This window comes from Dendrobium catenatum, unplaced genomic scaffold, assembly GCF_001605985.2.
Source record: "Dendrobium catenatum unplaced genomic scaffold, ASM160598v2 fragScaff_scaffold_323, whole genome shotgun sequence".
In the NCBI taxonomy this organism is placed as follows: domain Eukaryota; kingdom Viridiplantae; phylum Streptophyta; class Magnoliopsida; order Asparagales; family Orchidaceae; genus Dendrobium; species Dendrobium catenatum.
This window is the reverse complement of record NW_021318785.1, coordinates 1,693,382-1,718,600: the sequence shown is the minus strand read 5'-3', so window position 1 is coordinate 1,718,600 and position 25,219 is coordinate 1,693,382. Positions and strand designations below refer to the sequence as shown.

At 32.7% G+C, this 25,219-nt stretch overlaps 1 protein-coding gene across 4 annotated transcripts in view; it reads right to left on the bottom strand.

The window, feature by feature from the left end:
- LOC110114667 (dystrophia myotonica WD repeat-containing protein) overlaps positions 1-24,178 on the bottom strand; it is a 53,536-nt gene extending 29,358 nt beyond the window's left edge. For 2 of the 4 annotated variants that reach the window (XM_028693565.1, XM_028693566.1), the window contains exons 1-6: positions 23,938-24,178; positions 23,550-23,870; positions 23,347-23,452; positions 23,126-23,219; positions 6,806-6,893; positions 6,624-6,707 (exon numbers count right to left, since the gene is read on the bottom strand). In XM_028693565.1, coding sequence (XP_028549398.1) covers positions 6,624-6,707; positions 6,806-6,893; positions 23,126-23,219; positions 23,347-23,452; positions 23,550-23,870; positions 23,938-24,084 — 840 coding nt within the window. In that variant the 5' untranslated portion in view covers positions 24,085-24,178. The remainder of the gene's footprint in view (positions 1-6,623; positions 6,708-6,805; positions 6,894-23,125; positions 23,220-23,346; positions 23,453-23,549; positions 23,871-23,937) is intronic. The other 2 variants (XM_020847616.2, XM_020847617.2) reach the window with 2 other exon arrangements.
- Between the last annotated feature and the right edge of the window lie 1,041 nt (positions 24,179-25,219).

Sequence of the window (25,219 nt, the reverse complement as noted above, 5' to 3'; positions counted from 1 at the left end):
AAAATTTACAAAAAACTGAACTTAAAGAGAACAAAGTTTAAGGTTTCGTTTGGGACGGCTTTCTTATTGCTTCTTAAAACAACTTTCTAATACAAATTAAAAAAATTTGTACTGAGAAGCTGCTTTAAGAAGCAATAAGAAATTTGTCCCAAACGAAGCCTAAGTAACATTCTTAGACCATTTAATGCAACATAAAATAAAAGTAAGTGATGAACAGAATTGCAAACTGAAAAAAAATGAATATTAGGAAGGTGCAACATACGTTGTGTCAAATGAAATGTAAAAATCAGCCCTAAACAGAAAATGAAAAACAAGAATTGTTGAGGTGAACATACAGGGAGCTTGCAAGACACCTGATGACTTGCATACAAGCAGAACTAGAACTTCTCATGCTCTTGAAACTCCCTTGCATACTCAGAACACTATTGAATACTCCTATAAAGGAAAGAGAATGCAAGTGAATGAGGAAATAAACTAAGTTAACCCCATCTATTTATAAGAGAAGTGATTCCTCGTGAGACCTTCCGGAGTTAAATCCACTCATATATGAATTAAAAATGCCCATTTTAAACATGTAATACTATTCCAATTCACCCTCACTCGTAACTAGCCCACAACACACATAAGCAGATAGAATGCAATCAAGAATGAACCCAATCACGTGCACGTTCCAAAGATAATGCATTCACATGAATTGCTACATCAAAGCTTTACGCATCTTAAATAGTTGCATTCAAGGAAATGATTTTCAAACACAATATAATTGTTTAGCATGTTGCATGTACATAATTTACTAATGTTGAATAAGATAACGCAATGCACTACTACATGTCATGAGTTGGACAGCTACCTTCAACATGATGTGCATGACATTTTAAATCACTGAAAATAATTTTAACCACTTGTTCTACAAGCATACTGAACAAACATGCTGAAATTCATGCAAGTGTGTTAGTGCATCATGCAAACACACTAAGAAATATACAAGTACATCATACAAGTGCACTAAAAAGCATGCATGAGCGCAAAAAAACAAACTCATTTGTATGCACTCTGATAAAAATACTACAAATTTGAACTTAATGTTTAAGAATGATATACGGATAATAAATAAAGCAAACTCAAGTTAGATTTGCATTAAAAAGCGTGCAATAATTTTTTGAAACTAACATGCTCTTTCTTTCAAAATTAAATTCACCGCAAATAAGAATACTCTCAACATATTGCTCTGCATACAGAGCAGATTCATAAGTCTCACATTTTAAGTCCAATCCTCAACAAAAACACTAGAGCTGACAAAATTTAAACATTCTAAGAGATGTTCAAGAAGCAAATTTCAAATAATTTACTATGAAAGAATCATTCTCTAATTCTATTATTATGAATGAATATATAATTGCAAAATTCATGAAGATATTTTATTTTATATTCGTGTTAGGCCTTCAATGCCTTCTATGAAAAAAGTTCATTACAAAATAAAAACTCTCGCTTACATGATAGTTTGTAAAGTTAATCCTTTAACCCAAGCCTTCATAAGCAAATAAGCAAAATTGATAAAGTTGGAGTTATAAAATAAAATCATTCAAGAACCCTAATGATGGTTGTATTGACAAAAAAATTCAACTAGAAGAGATTCTATTTCTCAAAGTACCCCTAAATCCTATGACAAATCATTTCAGGCTAAAATACAAATAAAAAAAATACAGAAATCTCAAAATTCTACATAGTACAAAAATATTTTAGTAAATTTTATTTCCTTAAAGCTAAAAATAATAATCCATTGAACATTCACAACAATTTGATGATGATGATAAATTTAAGATTAACATATGCTCATAAAGAATTAATATCATGTCAAAAGTATATCAATGTGTAGACCATCAAAAAGATCCTACAACAATAAGGATGGTACATGTGTCCTCTAATCTGGCAGGTTTGCCTCCAAATGATACCATTAAATAATAGTAATGATAGGGGCCTCTGACCTAGTGGCTTTGTCATAGAATGACCTCATTATATTACAGTCACAACCATGACGCATATATTCCTTACTAGCTCTAAATATCTTAAGTGGCAAATTATAGGATGCACTTGATAAGTCACAAAGTCCTCTGTTAGAAAAAATCGACTTAAATTTCTCCCCTTAAATAAACATTCATATTAGGTTTATAAGGTTTTCTTTAACGATATAACACATGGCTGTCAATAAGGATCCTTCGATTAAGTTTGGTCGACCATCTCCTTTGACAAAATCAAGGGTTTTTACAACTTGGGATAACAAAAATATGTGATCTTGATCTAGTTCATTATCATTCTCTTATTATCCAATTTAACTTTATAATGATAATTTTCTAAATTCTAAATCAATTTTCCAATCACTATATGTCAAGCATTTAGCTTCTAATGACTAGCCTTAAACAAAAGTTCCCTCTCATAATCGAGAGAGCTAAGAACACAAAACATACTCAATTATAATAATGAGATCTTATTATATCTCTGTATTTTGAAAGAGTAGGATGATGTCAAATATTGATTACTAATCCCCACTTTTTATTTATGCAAAATGGATATTCGGAACACATTGTTTGTTATAAAGTTGGGGCAAGGTGCTAATATCCACCTAACAAATGCTATTTTCAACACCTAAAATATTGGAGTTACTACACACTTTGCTACTGCTCTAGGCTGAGCACAAAAGCAAATGCAGCACTAAATAAAAGCAAATGACAAAGAAAATTCTTCCACTAATTCGTTAGTAATGTGACATCAACTACTTTTGAATGACATGTTGAACTCCCCAATAATTTGACAAAGACTATAGCAAAACTAGAAATTGTGTTTGTGAAGAGATTCAGCAATGCAATTGAGAAGAGTATTATTGATCTCATCTTAGAAAAGGAAATATTGTACAAGTTGGTTACAAAATACTTAACTTGTTGTTGTTATATAAGCATAAATGTGAATAGCTATAGGCGGAGCATATTGCTTAATTGTTAATGGAAAATATCGACAATAAGATGCTACTATTTTTATAGATTGCCTCCATTACTACATTACGAAATCTATTAAACAGGGTGGTGAAGTTTGAGAAATTAAACTTGTCCAAATATAAAGGACATCAAAAAAGATTTAAAAGATAAAAACTCTTAATATGGAAAAAGTGAAGTGCACTAAACTTCTTCTTTCATAGCTTGCCAATGAAGCAGTTAGTCTACAATATTGATAATGGAAAATATCATATTTATAAAGATGATAAAGGAAAATAGCCAGTCAACTCAAATCCTTAGCCAAAATTAGTATTGGGAGGAAATGATAAGACTCAATCTTTTCCTAGCAAAGGGGAGCATTCAAAACAAATTGTGAGTGGTCAAAACAAATTGTGAGTGGTCGGCTGTGATGCACGTACACCGACACTACGATACAGAAATGACATGATACAAACACGGGATAAGTCAGTTATTAAAAATATAGGATATGAATACAGATAAAACACGATATTATAATTTTTATACCTTAAAAATAATGTATACAAATTAAATAAGAAGATTATTAAGAATAATTAAGAAATAATAAGTCATTTAACTAGAATTTGTGCATGAAATGATTAATACTAAGATGTCAAAAGTTCGGCATTTGATGTTGTGTGACATGCATCGAGATAAGAGAATAATATTGTCAAGGTCCCAACATCGATATTGTGCAATAGGCATCGAGAGTAGATGACAAGAAAATGTTAATCGTCAATATTAAGACAACATTGGCAAAGATGAGATGTTCAAATGACACGAGAACATGATTGTATATGTAAAAATTGCTGGCGTCGAGCATCAAATAAGATAATATCAGACTTCGATGTTGAGATAGTTTTGAAATGTTGATATTATGAAGGCATTTGATGTTGATGTTAAGATGGCATCAAACGTTGGTGAAACCCTAATCGTAACTTGCTAGAGAGAAATTAAAATGGAAATATTCACGAAATTGGCTATTAAGTGCAGGCGATTGATTTGGGGTAGTGAAGAGGAAATGAGAAATTTTGTTTTTATTTTTTCAATAAATAAAATTTTGAAATATTAAAAAATCATAAAATATTTAAGACACGTGTGCCAAATTTAATTTTAATATTTTTTAAATAGACATGTTTTTGACATATTTGGGACGTGCCAGAGGCATTCGAACACATTGTGTCCGATATGTGTCAGACACTACATAATTATTTGAAGAGGTATGTCAGTGCATTATAGGTAATCAATCATTTCCATCTCTCAAAAAATAAATAAATAATAAATATTTTTTCTAAAAAAGAAAACATGAATATTCTAGTAAGTACTTAAAGCTGGTCTTGAACTATCGTAATCTAAAAGATCAAAAGAGGCATATTAAACTAACAACTCTAATTATTGCCATATCATCGGATAATCAACTAACTTATTCAAGATTATTATATTTTTACATACTGGCTTGGGACAAACTAAATAAAAAGTATTCCACTTTAACAAATAGTGTTTTAGTTTATCCGAAAAGAGAATTAATAAAAGTGATCACATCCTCTAGATATCCCCAAGGAAAGAAGTAGCCCCCATCTCCTCCTAGAGCCCTATCAGTATGTTGCTATTGGAAAGAAGTATTACTTTCAACGCCACACTTCTCACCTCTACCCTCTCCGCCTGCTCAGGCATGAGTGCTATTGGTCCACTCGACCTGGGCCAATAGGCACGCATGCCTATATAGCCACTACCTCTTTTCAACTATCCAACAAATTAGATTTATTCTCACCCTCCTCTAGCCAACACCTATGAAAAATAGACTTTTTAATCTCTTGAGACTCAACTCAGCTAACTTGGCAGGGTCCAAATACGCCATTTTAAGAGAGTCAGTTACAAGTGTAGGAGGTTGGAGAAGATAATGTGGCATCATCACACCCCTCAAGCTTCAGCTTATAGCTTATGATAATGCACGAGGCAAAATCAAAGGTATAATGAGAAATATGTACGATACTCAAGACTTTAGTAACAATAGGGCAGTAACTACTACTTTCAATTTTACTATTTAGTGATGGCAATAAATGATTGTTTTCACTTATCATTTTCATAACTCGCCTTTTAAAGATCAAGTCAAAAACTAAATGTGTACTAGTATAGAATCGACCCAAACAGTCACACTTCTAGAAAGAGCACTCACCATGAGGAAAAGTAACTGCCCAACAAGCTGGTTGGTGCTAATCCGCAAATCCATAGCCATTCTCCCAGTGATGTCATAACGAGAAGACTCATCACAACAAACTGGATTGAGGAGTCATCATCTTCAGTAAGCCTCCCAAAAGGACTCACCTAGACTCACATGAGCCTTAGATGTCACTTATCTTAATAGGAATTGTTCATCCACGACATGGCAGCTCAGCTACTGCTAGCATTCCAGTCCAACTACAAAAAACACACACGTCGAAAGCCATGGTTACAATTCCTAGGTTAAGGCAGTCTTCAGCTTGCGATTTTTTCTATCAAGTAGGACTCGCCCATTAGCTTCCATGATTTTGAATCATATATCAATGGATTCGCCACAATGTCCAGAGGATTTGCCTTCAAAAACTCACTATATACGTTAAGACTGCCAGGACTTGCCCAAGAAACTTGCTCATTAAGACTCGCATAAATGACTCACCAAGAAACCGAAGGCCACGCTATAAGCATAGATCTAAGTGGAGTTTAATCACTAGGCCACATGTTATAACAGACCATAATAATTCATATTATACATTGTAATTTTTACTATTTTTTGCCTTAATAGGTGTAGTTTTTCCTATAGCTCTCCGAGACTTATAAATAAATGGTGAAGAGACATCTTTTTTATCTTTTCGAATCTTTTACATCTTTTGGCACTTTTTGAGTTTTCTAGATTTAGTATTTCTTACGTACAATAAATTCAGGACTCTTACTCTCCATACTCAACCCCATTTGACTTCCTAGCTCTCACTTAAAGATTATCTCTTAGTAAGGTCGAGTATCATCTATGAACAAATTCAGATCCCACAATATAGCCTTCAGCAATACCACAAGCTAAAGCTAAATGATCACCATTTCGATGCAATGACACACATCACACCAACATATATTCCTTATTGAACACATGGTTCTTGACAAAACTCCTATGTGCATCTTGACCATGGAAAGCAACATCCTCCTGTGGAGCTCTTCAACAAGGTGCCCATGTCAGAACCAAAATGAGGAGCTATTGACTTGAGTACACACTTCAAACATATTTTTTGTTATTTTTTTAAACAGCAAGTGCATGCTAATAAAAACAAAGATATTCTGGTTTCATGCTAAAATATAAACAAAATAAATTAAAATTTAAAAAAAAATCTCAATTGACCCCTTACCACATACATCATTAATCAAGAAACAGTATCAGCACCGCTAAACTCTTTCTCCTCTAAAGAAAAAAATAACCATTTGTTTTTAAAATGAGCACTTGGTCATTTATCAACAATTTAATTAGCTGATAATGAAATTTCTTCCTAGTACAATATAATATACATGATAAACTTTTCAAGATTTATGCATAATCATAAGTAGGTCAAAAATTAGCTTACAGATCCAAGTTCAAAAATATAATTCTAGTACCTTACTTGAACGTGAGTGTGCAACACTAAATTGAGTTTGATCCTTGACAGAAGGAAATGAACAATCAGCGGTCACATCCTTACCCTGAAAAATAATAAAAGAAATTTTAACATATGGAAATCTATAAGTTTCAATGATAAAAAAGTAATGCCCTATGAGTCATGAACTACTTCGGTGCACACTTTTTCATACACATAAATGCTTCCATCAGAATGCCCCGCAACAAAAACACCATCACCATCAGGCACCCAAGCAACACAAGTGCATTGGCTGTAGAAAGTAAAAATAGTAAATCTTCTATAAAAATGATAACTGTTTGTTAGTAAGTAAAGAATGAGCTTAATAAGAAATAAGGAAGCATACAAAAAAAAAAAAACTTCATAAGAGCAACAAGCTTCATCTCAGAAGTAGGAATATTTTGCTTTTTAACAAGCCTAGAAAACAAACCAAAACTTTGCCCAATGTGCCATAATGCAGATAAAAGAGTGCTATCACCCAACCAATCCAATTCTGCAAATACAACAATAGCTAGCTTTAAAGTGCCCTCATTCAGCAAGATATAAGAAACAATAACCTAGAGACGGAGAGTGACAACAGCCTCTATAACTGACAATTCTGAAGACTTGTGGAGTAATAACATAAGCTGAAGTGCTTGCATTTGTCCCTCCGCACACCCAAAAAAGAAAGTGAGAGATAGAGTACACACACAAGGACAGCAAATGCAATTCATCAAATCGAATTTTGAAAATTTAATAACAATATTCACAATTAAACTTTTTTTTAGGGAGGTTGTGTGTAGCCATAATCTTTTGTCTGTTATACAATTCATACGCATGTGACAACAGATAAATTACATACAGAAAAACAAAAGGTTCATTAAATTAAGATTGTTCTCAAAGTTTAGATAATGAATCAGTGATGTTCAGCAGAATGGTTAAGTTTTCTGCAAGATTACGTTTCAATGCAGACAAAGCGCCAAACAGGATGTGCTCTTTGGGAAAATTCTCAAAATAGCCCCAAGATTCCGTTTCAATGCAGACAAAGCGCCAAATGGGGTGTCCTCGTAATGATAGTGGCTGATCTAGTTTGATATGCATGTTTCCAGTATTAGCAAAGAGTCTCATTTGTGTTCCAATGGTCAGTATTGTGCTTTATTTGTGTCAACATAGTAAATCTTTGGTCAATTTATCGGAAATTTTATTTGTGTAAAATCATAATCTTCTTTATTTACAAAATTAACACTGAAACATTAACAATGCTGATGTAAGCACAAGAGTAAGAAAACTGAAACAAAGAGAACAATGGATAGAACTCAAACCAGACTCTATTAAAATAGAAGTAATCAACTAAAATACTCAAAATCCAACAAGAAAACACGAAGAGACTTTTAAGAAACAAAGAAAATAAAAACAACGCTATCTTCAGACAACCGTCAGAGCGGGTCCCTCACATGCATCGAATTATAGGTTAAATAAGATAAGTGCATAAGGCTAGCAAACCGATGGTCAACCACTGCAAGAACGTCTAATTCTTCCAACAGATGCTTCCAAGTCAGCCAACAATCACCACGAAAGCTCAAGAAGAAGGATACAGATGGAGTGGAACTTGCGGAGAGACGAAAGAGGTTAGAAGCCAAGACGAAGGGTGGAAAGAGCTCGCAAGATTTCCAGAGGGGATGAGAAGAAGAATGGAACAAGCTCGCAAGCTTTTCCAATAACCCGCAGGTCAATAGCAAATTTGCTCACAATAATCAACTACTCTTCTTTACAAAAACATCTCATATTTATAGGCAAGATAGAAGAATACCAACAACCACTTTAATTAATTTCCACAAGATCCTAAGCATCAAATCATGGAATTTCCCCATTTGCTTTTTACTGAAAATAGCCCAGCTCAGGAACCGAAGGAGCAACCACGGGAACCAAAGGAACCGCACGGAACCAAGGCATCAAAAGCCACGGGAAAACCCCCAGCTTGGAAAACCAACAGCCACAGTGGGAACCAAGGAGACAATGCTCGGAAACAGCAGCCAACCGTGGAATCCAAGGCACGGAATTCAGCCAGCACAAAAACAAGCCATGGTTTCCCAAGAGACAAGAAGAAAGGGGAAGGAGAAGGGACAAGTCCACTCCAAAATTGAATCCAACTTTATGAGCTTACCTTTAGAACATTAATGAGCTACTAGACATCAGCTCAAGCAACTAAGAGAATGAGCTCAACTCCAACCTTCTCCATACATCACCATAGGCCCCAAAACAGCCAACCCGTGAACTAACAGCAGCCAAGGACCAATCGAGCCAGCAAACCAAAAGTCTACCAAGCCCCATGCACAACCTACCATGTTCATTGGATGCTTTCCCATCATTAGATAGCTAAAAAAAGAAAAGAACATAAAACATACTATTGTTCGAATAAAAATAAAAATACAGAAATATTTGATAGCATCAAATGCTTTGTAATACTTCAACCAAAAGCATTAAAAATTTAACAAATCATTGACAATGAAAGTTCATAATTTTGTTGCTCTCTTAAAGTTTTAGATGATAGTATTATAAATAAAAGTCGCTTTTAGTTGTCTAAATCCGCAAATCCTAAGTGTTACACAATAAATTGTCCCAATTTAAATTCATTTTTCTTTGTTGGTCATTATATCAACTAAGGATTCTTTAATTATTAAAGATTGGGTAGACAAAAACTACCAAAATGGTGAGCTCGTTCTTTTTAATAGCATTCTAGTTTATCCCAAAAGTGAGGACAACATTGTCATCTTAGCTATCCAATCCAAGATGCAAAAGTTAAGCATTGAAAGTGTTGTAAGAGGAATGAGGTGAATGGCAACACTTCATTTCAAAAAAAACCAAATGGATGATGACCGATCTTTTAGTTATAGAGGGCATGCATGAGAAAATTTTTATCCAGTCCAAACTCAATCCAAAGGTCATTCCTCAAAAGAGAACAACAAATAAGAACCCCAACCATACGAGGGTAACTTTCCATCATTTGTTGCAGCACCAAGATAAAAGTCAATGATAGGGTCACCAATCAAAGCTCTTCATTAAGATTTGTGTCTTTTATCATTTACAACTCTCCATGCAAGCCCACAGCTGAGACTTATAATCACTTTAAAATCAAAGGAAAATATTAAGAAGTTTAAATCAAGATCCCTTCATGGGTATATGATTCATACCAATCAATGAGATAAAAATCTTCATAAAACTTGATTTTAAGACCACTTATCTTATTTAATCAATCCGAATTTAAATATATTTAAAAGCTTTGCACTTTATTTTCTTTCTCTTATTTTCTTTTGTGGACCAGTAAAAAAGAAGTATAAAATAACGTTTAGTGTTGCAAAGATGAGGATGCTAAGGTGGATGTGTGGTTTAAACTTAGGCTTCGTTTGGAACGACTTTCCTACTGCTTCTTACAGCAGCTTTTTAGTACAAAAATTAATTTTTTATACTAAAAAACCGCTTTAAGAAATCGAAAGAAAGTCGTCCTAAACGAAGCCTTAAAGATAGAATGCAAAACGAGTATATACGTGAAAAGGTTAAAGTGGCTCCTAGCACATAAGATTAGAGAGAGTCATCTTAAATAGTTTGGTCACATAAAACATCGACCTTCCGATGACCCAATTACGAGTAGATGTATTAGATCCGGTCTATGCCAAAAAAGTAGAGGTAGACCTAAAAAGACTTGGTTAGAAAGTATTAGAAATAACTTTTTTATTAGTCTCAAGTAAGAATTTGAGTCTTAATAGGACACAATGAAAAAAAAAATTCATGTAGTTGATCCCACTTGTTGGATAAAGGCTTGATGTAGTTGTTATTGTTGTTGTCTCTTACTTTCTTTCATTTTATATTAAGATAACTCATCAATCAATATAACAATGTTTTTATTAGAACCTCAGACTTTTCAAAATTGTCTAGGTTTGAAAAGAAACTTATAAATAGGACATTTATACTTTTTGACTCGTGGAACAAAAATTGTTTTTCGCTTAAGCAAATTTTGTGTGGATAAACTTAATGGCAACTCTACTATCCAATAAATCCTGCTTGATGACTGATCCTTGAGCTTTCGGGAGTCCTTGGTTATTTTCCCTTACCCTTATTCTTTTATTTTTCAGATACAATTTTCACATCCTCTACATATCTCGAGCCTAGCTTCTCTCTACCCACAAATACATCCAAACTCTTTAAAACAATCCCAAATATTTCCCCACATCCCTCGCATGGAATACTCGTTTCAACACCAATTAATTTATTATCTTCATCATAAGGAACCTGCTGACTCTACATTATATTGGTAGTAGAGCCAAGGGCTCCAAAAAAGTCAAAGTAAAGGACTTTGAAGGCATAAGTCCCTCACGCACAAATTTAAACTTTTTGTAGTAGGATCTATGTTTTGAAAACATAAAGAATTAAGCATCTCCAACTAAGATTTGTTGCTTCTTCAAGAAAACTTATTATTACTATCTCGAGGCTTTAATTTTTTTTATTTGATAGTTTATTCAATAAAGAAAATTTTTAAACAATTACATGATGAGAGTGGGCTGGTGGGGCTTAGATCACTGATGTGATCCATTGGTGGATGGGGCGATTCTTTTAAGATAATTAGAAAAATTAAGATTAATTTGGAGTTAATGTAAAAGTGAAGATGACTTAAGGAGTTTATATAGTAAGCCACAATTCCTACAATCTACCCATAATAGATTATAAATCTTCTTCCTAATGGTTCTTTCTCTCCATAACTCCAAATCAAGCAAAATTGTACTTGATTTGTAGGAAAGGGTGTATCCTTTAATTCTAGAGATTCGATAAGAGTTGGAAAATATTTGGTTGATCAATTGTGCTTTGAAACTAGTATAGGTCAGTTTTATCCTAAACTGGCCAAGGTTGGAGATTTGAATGTGGATTTCGATAGATCAGGAGGAATTTAGAAATTATTCTTAAAATTGTTCGAAAATATCCATTAGATGGGATCGGGAAGTTTGTAGATTTTTTTTGTAGAGTTTTGATATTTTATTTGGTTATTTTGCTCATTGAAAACAAACTATATCATTGAAATAGCAAGCAAAAAATATAATTGGGACTTAGTAGATTTCCATAAATTGGACGAGAACAACCCAAATAAATTAGGGTAATAAAGTCTATGTGCGCTAAAAATTTGGAGATTTTGTTGTCGTTTTGTACAACTTAAAATGATCAAATCCTTCAAATAGTGGAACGTGGTCCAACAATTTTAGAAAACTAAGCCAACCCAAACAATGGAAATTTTCCTTTATTAAAGTGGATGGAATAAGGTTTAGAATTTTTCTAAAATGGATTATCAAAATTAGAACACAAACAAGAAGATGGCAGCAAAGAAAAGTGTAGGAGGATGAAAACCTACTCACCAAAGTAGACATTCAAGGAGATCGCCCAATCTCCTTGAGTATGACCAGCCACCAAGCCACATGGAATTCTCTCCAAAACATATAGCAAACAAAATTTATCACTTCATTTCAATCTTAGAATATTCAATACAACTGAAACCACATAAAGATACATCCCTTCATTTAAATTCAAAATAAAGAGGGAAAATGAAAGAAAGGCAAGGCCAACCTTTGCTTGGGCCCACTAGAAACCACCTATAACCACTTCACTTTTGCATACTAGTATAGCCAACCCTTGCATCTTTTATCATGACATAGACCAAACACATTAAGCACTAACAAAGAAAATTATACACATTGTGTAATACCCAAAATTCAGGTATGAATAATATAAATTTATTTAATTATACTTTTAAAATTTCATTTAAAGTTTACTAACCACCAGTTGTTAAATTAAGACTAATTGTAATTAATAAAAGTATAATAGTTAAGTAAATAATAGTAAAAGATGTACAGTCAAGTAATTTACTTTGATAAGCCATAATTCTGTCATAATTCTAAAGAGATGCTTTCTCTAAAAGTGTAAATAAGATAGCAGTTCACGGCAACCATATGATTTGGAAATGAATTTTTCCAATGGATAAGTATTAAATAAAAGTAGATATATCTCTATTCCTGAAAAGGTGTTATTAAAGGATGTGAGGATAATAACAGTTACGTAAGCGTGTGGGCCCATTCTCATTTATTCTTATGTTTGAAGTTTGCAAGCCAACAGAGATTTCTCTGTTCTGTTTCACGCAAAGCCAGCGAAGGAGTTCGGCACAGTGATTTGCAAAGGGCGGCATAGTGAAGGCTGAGTAGAATTCTCGGTATAGTGCAAGGAGCAAAGAAGTAATCGGTTCAATACATGAAGAATCGGGTAAGCATAGCAGCCGTGGAGATTGGAATCAAGAAGAGAAATTGAATAAGGGTTTTTTTTTATGAACGTGTGAAGTATCAGCAAAGTTAGTACGTCAGGTAATTGAAGAAGTTTATTAGAGATTGTTATCAAGATTTAGAGATTTGCTTTAAAAATATATGAAGAATTATAAATCTGTGTAGATATGCAATCTAATGGCAGAAACAATGAAGGAAAAGTAAGAGGTTAAAATAGCGAGGACAATAGAAGTTGGTTCTTATGGCAGTGTTGTCAAATTCCAATTAATAGTGAAAGTCTTAAGGAGATTTTATCTTGTGATGTCTTAGATTTATCTGATTATGCAAAGAGAAAGCTTCGGAGTGACTTACAATTGTAAAAGAGTTCGTGGTAGAGAATTGGAGGAAAATCATCAAGTAAGTAATGCCAAATTAATGTTAAAGAAAGTTATGTGTTATGATGAATTTATTTTCTTTAAAATGTTTTCTCCAAGCTTTTGAATATGATCTACTACTTATACATTTTGCTATCATATAAGTTCACATAAGGTTTGGTTACATCATTCTAATGGTTCTATGTAAGAATGTTGGGAGGAATTTAAAGTTTCTTGAAAATTTATGCATATTACTTATACACAAGATATATCATAAATGATAATGAAGACTGATATGATATGAATTATGAAAGAATGTTGAATACTAAATTAATGTAAAGTTTGGCTATGAATAATGTATACCTTATCATTGTAGTTGGGACAAAAGGGTTCCCATATCAGAACTACATGATAAGTGGGGCAAAAGGGACCCCAGGGGCAAAAGGGACCCCAGAGAATTATGAAGCCTGCATAGCAGGTGGGGCAAAAGGGACCCCAAAAGAGGTAAAAGGGACTTCTATATAATTCAATGGCAATAATGCCAGGTTTACCTGGGCTCCATTGAATAATGTTATGAAAATATAGCCAAATCTTTCACATAAAAATTTATATTCAACAAAGATTCAAAAGATAGCAAAGCATAATATTGATCAAGACTTGTAATGTTTCAATAATAATTTTCAAAGTTGTAATTATTTATGTTATATTATTTTTATTACTAATTAATTCTGCATTACTTGCTGAGCCTCATAGCTCACCAGAACTTTCTTCTGGCTGTTGTTACAGGAAAGGGAAAAGAGAAGATTGACGCAAGCTAATTTATGCAAGTGTTTCTTCTTTTCATGTTAGGTTACCTTTTGTTAGTTAGTTTAATTTTCAAGGTATGAAAGCAAATTGGACATGTATTACTTTGAAATTATTTGGTTTTCCTTAGTGGCTCTGTACTGGGTTTTGGATGAAACTTGAAAATTGGTACATGCTTCATTTATAGTATTAGTTGAAGTTTATATAATCTTTTATATGAAGTCTTAATGTAATGAAATCATAATGAGATGTTTAGTGATAAAAATGTATGTTTATTCTTGTTACACTCTACCTTACTGTTAAGGGGTACTGTGGGGTGTTACACATTGACCGCTAGCAAAGTAGATTATAACACTATGTAGTCCACATAACAACTATGTAGTCCACATAACACTCGCAATATCAAATACATGAAAATATATAAAAATAAATCACTTCTTCAAATGTGCTTGCTCTTCATGGCTTGAGCTTTATGTGTTTTTTCTCTAGTGATAGGATCACTTACATATTCTACATCATTTGGCTACTCTATAAAAAAAAAATTTTCCAAGTTATTACTACCAACAAAAAGACAACCAAATATTTGTTTAAACATACCATAACCTAAAATTTTCTTTAGATTCTTTACATAAAATACGTGTGCACAAATAGAAGTCTTGCCATAAATTAAATTAAGATAAAATACTACAAAATATATTTATCTAATCAACATTTAAATTCTATCTATTTTGTGCATTTAATAATATTAGAAAAAAATTACTTGATTTGTAAAATTCAAAAATGATTAAAATTTTTTTTTTTTGTATGCATTAGAATATATTATGCTAAACTTTATTCTTTTAAGGCTAAATAGAAATTTATCATAAAGATCTAAAGTATCAAAGAAGAAATTGGGACGTACGTAATATTGTACCCCCTCCCCTCTTGGAAGTTCTCTTAATCTCAATTTCTTTTTTATTATGCACATATATTATCTTTCACTCTCTCTCATCCAAAATATTTCTCTAATCTTTTTATCACTCATTACTAAAAAAAACTACTACGCATTATTTATTAGCATGTCTCCTAAAGCTGCCATGTTAGAATAATGTGAAGAATATTAAAATAATGTGAATAAGTTCCAACAATCACAAAAATAGAATTAGATTCTATCAATGAAAATTTTAATGTCTCAAAATATATTTTAAACTTTTTAAGATCAATAACAAAACTTAACTATTAGGTTTTACACTCAACTTGAGATTGAACCTAGGAATAATAAATTTAGAAGCCTTCCAGTACAACAAATCAACATAGACAAGGCTTTAGAGTTCTTAATAATCCTTGATCAAAAATAAAAATTAAGGTTCAAACTTTTAATGAAATCCATGATCCCAATAATTTCCTAAATTGCTTGACCTAAATAGAGATTTTTTACAAAGATACAATATGAATGATTATTAGCAAACAAATTTTATTATAATGAAATTTATAAGGCATACAAAATATATTGAACTAATATTTTAGCCAAAAAAATTTAGGAAAGATGGAAGCCAATGGACTTAGGTTGAAATGAAAAAAAAAAAATTTAAAGGCCAAATATTATCCTAGGTTTTATGACAAACATTTAGATAGTACCATGTTGACCATCAAACAATAAACTATGTCTGTGGTTGATTGGATGAAAACCAACAAGTCCCTCCTAGTAAGAACAAATTTGCGCCGGCCTTGATTGGCAATTTGTCAATATGTTTGTCATTGGACTCCAACCGGAAATCAGGAATGAAGTTGAATTACATGATCTGTGACTTTACAAGATGTTTTTTACTTTGCTCTAATGATTTGATTGAAAAATAAAAGAAATTGATACCCTCTTTGAAACCTAAGAACTTATCTTATTCAACTTCCACATATAAGTTTAAATGTAGATCATCGACCTTGACATTCACTATCTAATTAACCACTAGTACTCCCCAGTCCAAAACTCTTCTTAAACCCAATCATAAGAGCGCAAATGATATTATTTATTTTAAATGTCAAAAAGAGAGTTATGTTAACAACTGCACAACAAAAATCCTATTTTTAAAAGATGTTGAGTCCTTTGAACATAAAAATTATGTGGAATTTTTGGATGATGACCCTCTTTCAAAAAACAAAGATGATTTGTGAGACACTCGTTGTTGTTATGAGATGTTTTCGATGACTAAAAAAATTTTGAAAGGACTAGCATTGAAGAAATATTTTTTTCAATGATAGCCACTTATAATGGAAAGAGATAAAAAATTGTTATAGATGGTAGGAGTGTAATGAATATTATCTATATCGATGCCCTTATTCAAAGAAACCTAAAACTCGAACCTCACCCTAAGCCATTTCATTAATCACATATCTTTATCAATGACTTCAAGATGTTTTGTTCCAACTAAGATTTGTAATTATGAGGATTAGAAACAGTGTAATTTTTACCCATGAACATTGCCCAGATCTTATTAGATAGACCCTGGCTTTCAAATAGAATATTGATTCATTAAAGTTCTCAAAATACTTATGTATAAGTTAAATAATATTACCATCAAGCTACACCCAATTAAATCATAAGAGAAAAAGGCTATACTTCCCCCCACATAAAATCACTTCTAACATTAAACCTATAATTGCCCATATAAAATAGCTAAACATCAGCTTATAATTATTGAACCCCCTCCCCATGTCGTCACCCATAGCCCTAGAAATCTTCCCTACTAACTTATCTCACCTTATTATGATCCATATTAAACACTTATGTTTCAAAATGTTGAGAAAAAAATTTTATCTGGACTATACGCAAGTACTTATCCAATGTTAAGGAAATCATTCACACCTCTTCAAAAACTCACATATCTACTGTGATCTCTAATCTTCTTTATGAGTTCTCTAATATAATCTCGAATAATTTACTTGATGACCCAACCCCAAAGAGAGACTTTCAGCATACCATTGACTTCATCATAGGTTCACAACTAGCTAACCTACCGCATTATAAGATGAACCATACTGAACATACAAAATTACAACGACGAGTAAACGACACCTTTAAGAAGGGCTTCTTACAAGAAAGCCTTAGTCCATATTTTGTTTTGTTCATCTAAAACCAAAAAAGGATGAATTTTGAAGAAATGTGTAGATACTCGTGTTATGAATGATTAGTTATGCCCAATAGATTATCCAATGATCATAATATTCATGACATTGATTGATGTTATTTTCATCTATAGTAGCAACAATAACAACAATAACATCAAGCATTTATCCCACTACGTGGGGTCAGCTAAGTGAATCCTTTTTCTCAATTGTTTTCAGTTAAGAGTCAAATTCTCATTTAAATTTAATTAAAAAAATGTCATTTCAAATAATTTCTAGACATGTTTTTTTAGGTCGACATCTACCTTTCTTAAAATAGGTCAAATCCAATACAGCTACTCTCCTAACCGAGTCATCGGAAGGCCAAAGTTTTATGCATCCAAACCATCTAAGGTGACTCAATTATGATGTAGCCAACATCAAAATTAGAAGTTTTTATGAACTCTTGTGATGCCTCTGGAATCGACATAGGTGTACTTAGTTAAAAAAATCAACATGTTGCTTATTTCAATGAGAAATTAAATCAGAGAACCCATGTTAATCAACTAATAAAACAGAATTTTATATCATTATCTAATCCCTAAAACATTGGATATACTATCCACTACACAATGAATTTATCCTACTTTCTTACCATTATGCCCGTAAATTTATCAGCACCTAAATAAAACTTAATCAAAAGTATGATGAATTGAATTTCTTTAAAACTATTCTTTTATTCTGAAACATAGGCTAAATATAGAGAATAAACTGTCAATGCCTTATCACAAGTCACTTTAATCATCCCATTAAGAATCACAAATTCTAGCTTTTTAAAAGTAAAGGATGAATATACCACCTGCCTGATTTTCATTTTTTAATCATGGTCGTCTAGATAAATCTCTTACTCTAGTCTCTAACTATCCTTTATCTTATTCTTCATTACTATCTTTATCCAAAAAATAAGCTATGTATCTCTAAATCATTTTTTAAAGAATTTTCATAATTTAGCTTCATTCTGGGGTATAACGAAACACTTTAAGCAAGCATAAAACCATTGAGCTAGAAGCATAAAAACATTTTTGGTCCTCCCTAGAAAGAGATATTGAATTTGTTATTGCTTATTATCTCACTTAAAAACTTACCAAAACAACAAAATAAAAAGCTAGCAAATATATTGCTCTCCCAATCCCTTATCGACCTTGGGGTGACATTTCCATGAATTTCAATTTATGACTGCCAAGAACTCATAGGAATGATAGTATTTTCTTGGTTATTGATAAGTTCTCCATAATGAAACATTTTTTTCTATGCTCAAAAACTAATAATACCTACCATATAATGAAACTTTTCTTCAAGCAAATTGTTACCGTATGAGTTAACATCAACAATAATGTTAAACAAAGATGTTAATCATATTTTTAGAAAATGATATGAAACCCATTTAAAACAAAATTAAATTTTCAACCACATTTCACCTTTAAATAGATGGTCAAACACAAATTATTAACAGATACTTAGGTAATTTGCTGAGGTGCTTAATAGGTTAAAATATTAACACTCGAGACTTGCATCAACTTACTTCTAAGTTTGCATATAATAACACTATTTTTAGAACCCAAAAAATATCTTTCAAAATTGTATTTTGGTTGAAACCCAAAGAAATTTACTAATTTAGTAGTTATTCCCCATCATTCAGTTTTAGATGCAGCATTAACCTTTGCACAAATTTTAAATATTTAGATGACCAAGTAAAGCAATAATTAAGTTAAATAAATATACAAACAAAGTAAATTCTAAGTGTCTTTCTAATAAATATAATGAAATAAATCATATCTTAATTCAAATTATCCCTGAACATTATCTCACCAAATATAGTAAACTTCATGCTACAGCTTGTAGCCCATTCAAAATTCATAAAAAATTTAGATCAACGACTTATCTCCTTGAATTGCTATCTAACATGTAAATAAATCCTATTTTCAACATTGAGGATATACTATCTTGTTAATAAATTAAACCTCAATATTTGCAATATAATTTTATTGCATGGGCACAAGTCCAAATTTGCGTCTTCTCATGCCATATAAATTTTGGATAATAATGACATCATTTCATAACAACTATACCCACCAACAAGAACATCACCTAGTTCTTGGTCAAATGAAAAATCCAACCTCCTTCTAAGGAGTCTTGGATGACCAAAAAAGTTATAGAGAAGCAAAAAAAGATATAGAGAAGCTTGCACCAAATTTTGTTGATGAACATAGACTTTATCTCTGTATAGTAGAGTTCTTTGAGGTTCGATGGAGTTGATATTACACCATGACAAAGGTCAATGATAAGATCACAAACTAAAGCTCTATATCAAGATTTTACTAGTTTATCATGTACATCTCTTCATACAAGATCATAGATGACCAATAATCACTTTAAATTTATGAAAGAATAATAAAGAAGCTCAAATTAAGGTTATTTTATGGGAATGTGCGCCTTACCAGTTAAGGAAATAAAAATTTCATAAATTGTTTGATTTTAGGACCACTCTACTTATCTTGTTTAGCAAATCCAAAATTTCATATATTTAAAGGCTTTAAATTTTATTTTATTTCTCTTTTTTTCATTTTTTTTATTTTTTTTTTCATTAATATTAATCATCAAAACATAGAATAATATTTATTGGCTCCTGATGTTTTTAAATTATCTAAATTTGAAAAACAAATCTATAAATAGGACATTGCTTTATACCTTTTGATTTTTTGAATAAAAATTATTTTTGCATGCTTAAAGTTCATATAGAAAAAGCATGGTGGCTTCTCCACTCTCCAGTGATACTTGGTGGCTAATCTCTTAGAGCTTTGGTTAACATTTAATTATCTTTTTTATACTCTTATTCATCCTCTTTTTCGACATAATTTTCATATAATCTACTATCTAAATATCACGAGCCTAGCTTCTCTTAAATAAAAAATACATACAATCTCTTCAAAACTCTCCTAAATATTCCTTCACATTTATCATAACTTTATAATAACTCAACTCCCCAATAATCCTATGATTCTCTAGCTAAAATTTCAATATAGAGAGCTAATATTTTGATGTGAGCAATCAGATTAACAATATCATAACTTTTTAACCACTGATCCAAAAATCATATGATCATAATAATTAGTTCCTTAACATTCCAAACCTTTAATCTAGAGTTCCGCTTTCTTTTTCAAACAAAAATTTTCCTTTGATAGCCTAGATATTTTTGTACCAAATTTATCGAAAACCTGAATATATATTTCATCACCACCCAAATAACACATCCACCACCATGTAATCAAGTTGTTGTCTTCATAATGAAGATCATATAGACCTTACATCACCATTCAAAAAAATCTCCCCCCCCCCCCTCTCTCATTTCAAACCATTTTGGCTCATGTCCAACCAATGGAAAACTTTACACGCACATAAATATTCAATTACAACACAATCATGATTTCATGTCTAATGTGATTGTTATACACAATTTCCAAAAACTATTTGTTAATGAAGGTGCATGCCCCTTTCTCTTGAGAGAAGGCCAATACAAATTCTATATGCACATTGGTTTAGGACTCAGATGGGAATCTAGTTAAATTCAAGTGGTTTTAACTTGAAATGACCTAGGATGGAATTTTTCTCTAATCATGACTAAAGTGATAATATTGAATGCACAATGAAATCAAGCTAGGTGTAAAAAAAAATCAAAATAGATGCCCTATAATCATGAAGAAAAGAAAATAAATTATTGTTTTTAAAGTAATAGATATTTTAGTAATGCCAACTCAAGGCAATGTTCTGAAAAAAAAAATGAATTAAGGTCATATGGGCATGTACAATAAAGAGCAAAAAAATTTGTATAATGCAGTTAGGTGATAGCATAGATGTTGAAAGTATAGGATGAATATAATGAGTAGGAAAACATAATCTAAGGAAGATCAAAGCAATTAGGCTAAAATTATCAATAAAGACTTCTTTTATAAAGAAGGCTATAGTATGAAACACCAATCTTCTTTTTCTTTTGTTTTAAAATCTCCAATACAATCAAGAAATAGGTTTCTAATTACTAGATTATCTAATATTCATAAAGTATGCTAGTGCAAATATAAATAGTATTATAACTTAAGAAAAGTTTTATCAATAACAAGTACTTATATTTTTGCAAGATACCACAAAATCAAAATCTGGCTAATAATAAAAACTTTCATTATTAATTTATTATCACATATAAACAGCAAAATTATCCCAAAAAATACATCTAAGACTTTTTTTCTTATAGGCTCATCATATGCATCATGGCATGCGAGAGTAAGGTAGTGATGCAGGACTGAATGATCAAGTCCTGCAAAAAGCGATTTCTTGTTAGAATTAATTAAAACGCAAGAACATAAACTTTGCAAAATAGTAAAAACAATAGGCTATTTGAATTAGAAACATGTGAAGTTACTTGAACACTTGCATGCAATGGCTTGACATTGCAAAGGATAAGATAATTGAGACATAACATATGTAAATCGGCACAAGCACAACATTCAACAAAAAACAATACAAGTGTGGTCCTTTCTCTCAAATTTAAGTACAACTAAGAGGGGATAAAATAACAAACTTGCAACGATGTTACCAAGAAGGAAGGCAAACCAAGTATCTGGCTAAGAGGAGAATAATTAAGAAGAATGGTTTAGATACTTAGCTCAATAATAACGTAGTTGGACTCCTTGATGGCTATCTTCATATACTTGCTTCTCTTGCAAAATGCTTTCAGATTTCTATGTGATTCCTCCTTGATGTTGGCTGAATTTAAATGCGAATGCTCACTATTTTCTCCTTTGAGTGTGGCTGATATGGGAGAGAAAAGTAGTCACATGGAGAAGAAATGATGTGGAAGAGGGAAGGGGAAGGGGTCGGCCAACTTGGGAAAGGGGAAGGTATTTAAGGCAACATTAAGTGGAGCTTAGGAAATTGCTTGGGAATTAATGGCAGTATATGGGAAGAGGAGTGAGTAGGCAAGGGATTAGGGAAAAATAATTAAGGGAAGTTTGACCAATTAATTAGAAGCTTTAAATTGTAATTAATTGTGCATGGCTAAGTGGAGGAATTAATGTTTGGCTTTGGAAAGGAAAAAGTTGAAACTTAATGAGGGTTGCTTGGGAAGATAGAAAGGTGGTTTGGAAATCCTACAAATTAAATGAAAATTCAAATTGATTTCTACATTAATTATGCTTGGGAATACCAAGGGTTCAAGTGCATTTAATGTTGGAATATTAAGGGTCATAAGAGAAAATGAAAGGGCGTTTGTTGTTGGTGTTGAGGCAAAATTTTGTGGACTGTAGGAGCTGCCAGTGGAGGTGGGAGATGCTCGGCTGGTGCAGGAGATGGGGGTTGGGCGTTCGGCTAGATAAAAACCAAGAGCCCAAAGGCTGTTGGGTGATGCTTTGCCTTCTCCAAAGACTTCTCATGCTCACACTCTCAATTCCCCAAGAGAACAAGATCACACAAAATCAAAATTTTATAACATAATCATCATAACATTACATGAGGGGAGAGCCATATATATAGGCCCAAACAAAGGGAAAAACCAAAAGACAACAATACCCATGACACATCACATAAGTAGAGGGCAAAACAGAAAATAAATAACTGAAAACAATACACATCAATAACAACCACAACATAAACAATTAAGAGGGGCAAAACAGGGAACAAATTAATAACATAAATAAGTCTCATGCAAACAAGAAAAACTAGAAATATAACGACTCAATCACGGCCGTAGATCGTCGGCCTCTCCTACAGTAGACTCTCCATGGTCCGATCTCCTCATCAGGTAGGTCTTTTTTTTTATACTGGTTCATATTTCATCTCATATCACATATAAGACAGAAAAGTTAACTTGTCGACAATAAACAGTAAAAACATGAACAAGAACACACCTGTTGGTCATCACACCATCTTTGTTATAATGCTGAGCACCAATAAGCTTCTTCCCAGCATCATGCAGCTGCTGTCTGAATGACACTGAATAGACTGCAAAGCCCGAGAAAGGAACATAGAAATTGAGAGAAAGATGGCAGCAACAGCAACAAAAATAGGAGGGTCGGAGACAAAAAAAAAATTAAGTGGACCATCTCAAGATAGAAAATGTTGAACTTACTATCTCCATTCTGCAGTCCAATCAACAAATCATGTCCATCCGACTTTGAATCAAATGCATGGCACATAGGGTTTGAATTTCCAAAATGAATAGATTTTATAGGATCCTGGAACAGCAAGCCTAAACAAATTAGGAACCAACAAAAGCTAACAAACCAAATATTAATGATGAACTTGTAATTGGAAGACCAAAAAAAAAAAGACCTTGTCTGGTGAATTAAGATCACTAATGTAAAGCGTATCTCCAGCATTGAAGACCAGGTACGTCCCCCTCTCATAATAATCAGAATTTGATGAATAACTAGTCCAACCCGAGGTAGTAGGCACAGACCCTCCAATCTTGCCGCCCACGCAGGCGGCCTTGCCCGTACCATTCCCACCGGAAAAGCTTAGGGCTCTTGCGCCACTCCCCGCTCCTCCAAGAAGCCTTGAAGCCACCGTCCTTGTGGAACTGGCGGAAGTGGCGGCAGGCAGAGTGGTGACCGTCTGTGCGACCGATTTCTCCTTGAGATCAGCTATCGTTAGCTGCAGAATTCATACGACTTTACTACGACTCGCCAATAAAACTCATCAAGATCCTCAATAACGGTACCTGAGAGATGGTCTTGGCGTGGTAATACTGAAGAAGACTGGCAGGGTGTATCTTCTCATACTGGAGCGTATAACGGCCCTCGGGGGCTTTCATGTATGTTTTCAATACTGGAGATTGGGCTTTCGTGGAAAGAGATGCCGATGCCATTATCAAAACTGTAGAATGGCCGGTGAGCCAAGAGGAGGTTTAAGTGGAGAGTCCGGACAATAAAATCGCGACAGTAGCGGATATTTTGTATTTTATTTTTTTCTAGTCAGCCAATGAGAAATTATTCTATATGGAATCCGATCACAAGAATGTGTTCGGCAGCGAATAAATTCATTACGCATGGTTTGTCTATGTGGCAAGTAAGGTCCGACCCGTTCGTCATTTCAGAGATGAAAAGACCGATGGCCCGCCCAGTAAATACAACGAAAAACGCGGAAAATTTTAACATTTTCGAAATTCCAGATTTCTATCCATTCGCTCCAGCACTCCCGAGCTTCCTGCAAAAAAAATTTTCTGAAAAATCCATCAATCTCTTTTGCTCAACATGGAGGATTCACCTGCAAAGAGAAAGGTGCGTAAATTCTTACAATGACATAAAACGAACTACGTATTTTTATGATATTCAACGCGTATTTGCTGAAGAAACCAATAAATAAAATCAAATCATTCCAAGTATCTATAAAAGATTATATTTATCACACCATATTCGTTCTTTCTGCTAATTTATTTTGTATACAATGTGTATATTATGTGTAAATGTCGCTTATTTTCTGCGTATAAGTTAAAGACAAACCCTAACGTTTTATAATAAATACTTTGGAACTTTAAATCATAAAACTAAACTTCTAATAAAGAAAAAACGATTAGTGAAAAAAACCCTAGATTTCTGCTGATATTTTTCTTATCATTTGCGTATATTGCGTATGGTATGCGTACATCTTGTGTATGTAACGCGTATGTTTTGCGTATGGTATGCGTACAACTTGCGTATAATATGCGTATGATTTGCGTAATTTATTGCATTTTATATGCGTATTTAATTATAGTTTCTTATTCTACGCAGACCTACGTCCGTCCTATATCATATAGATGCTATGTTTCGACCTTCAGAATAATGTGTGATACATTTTCCGATATAATTCCTGTTGAAATTGAAGAAAAATTGAAGGAACTGAATATTTATCAATTTCTTCAATTTCTTGGATTTGAGCAAAACGCCCCACTTATCTACCAGCTGCTGACAATGTGGAACATTGAAAAGCAAAGCTTCATTATAGAGGGTCATGTTGTACCT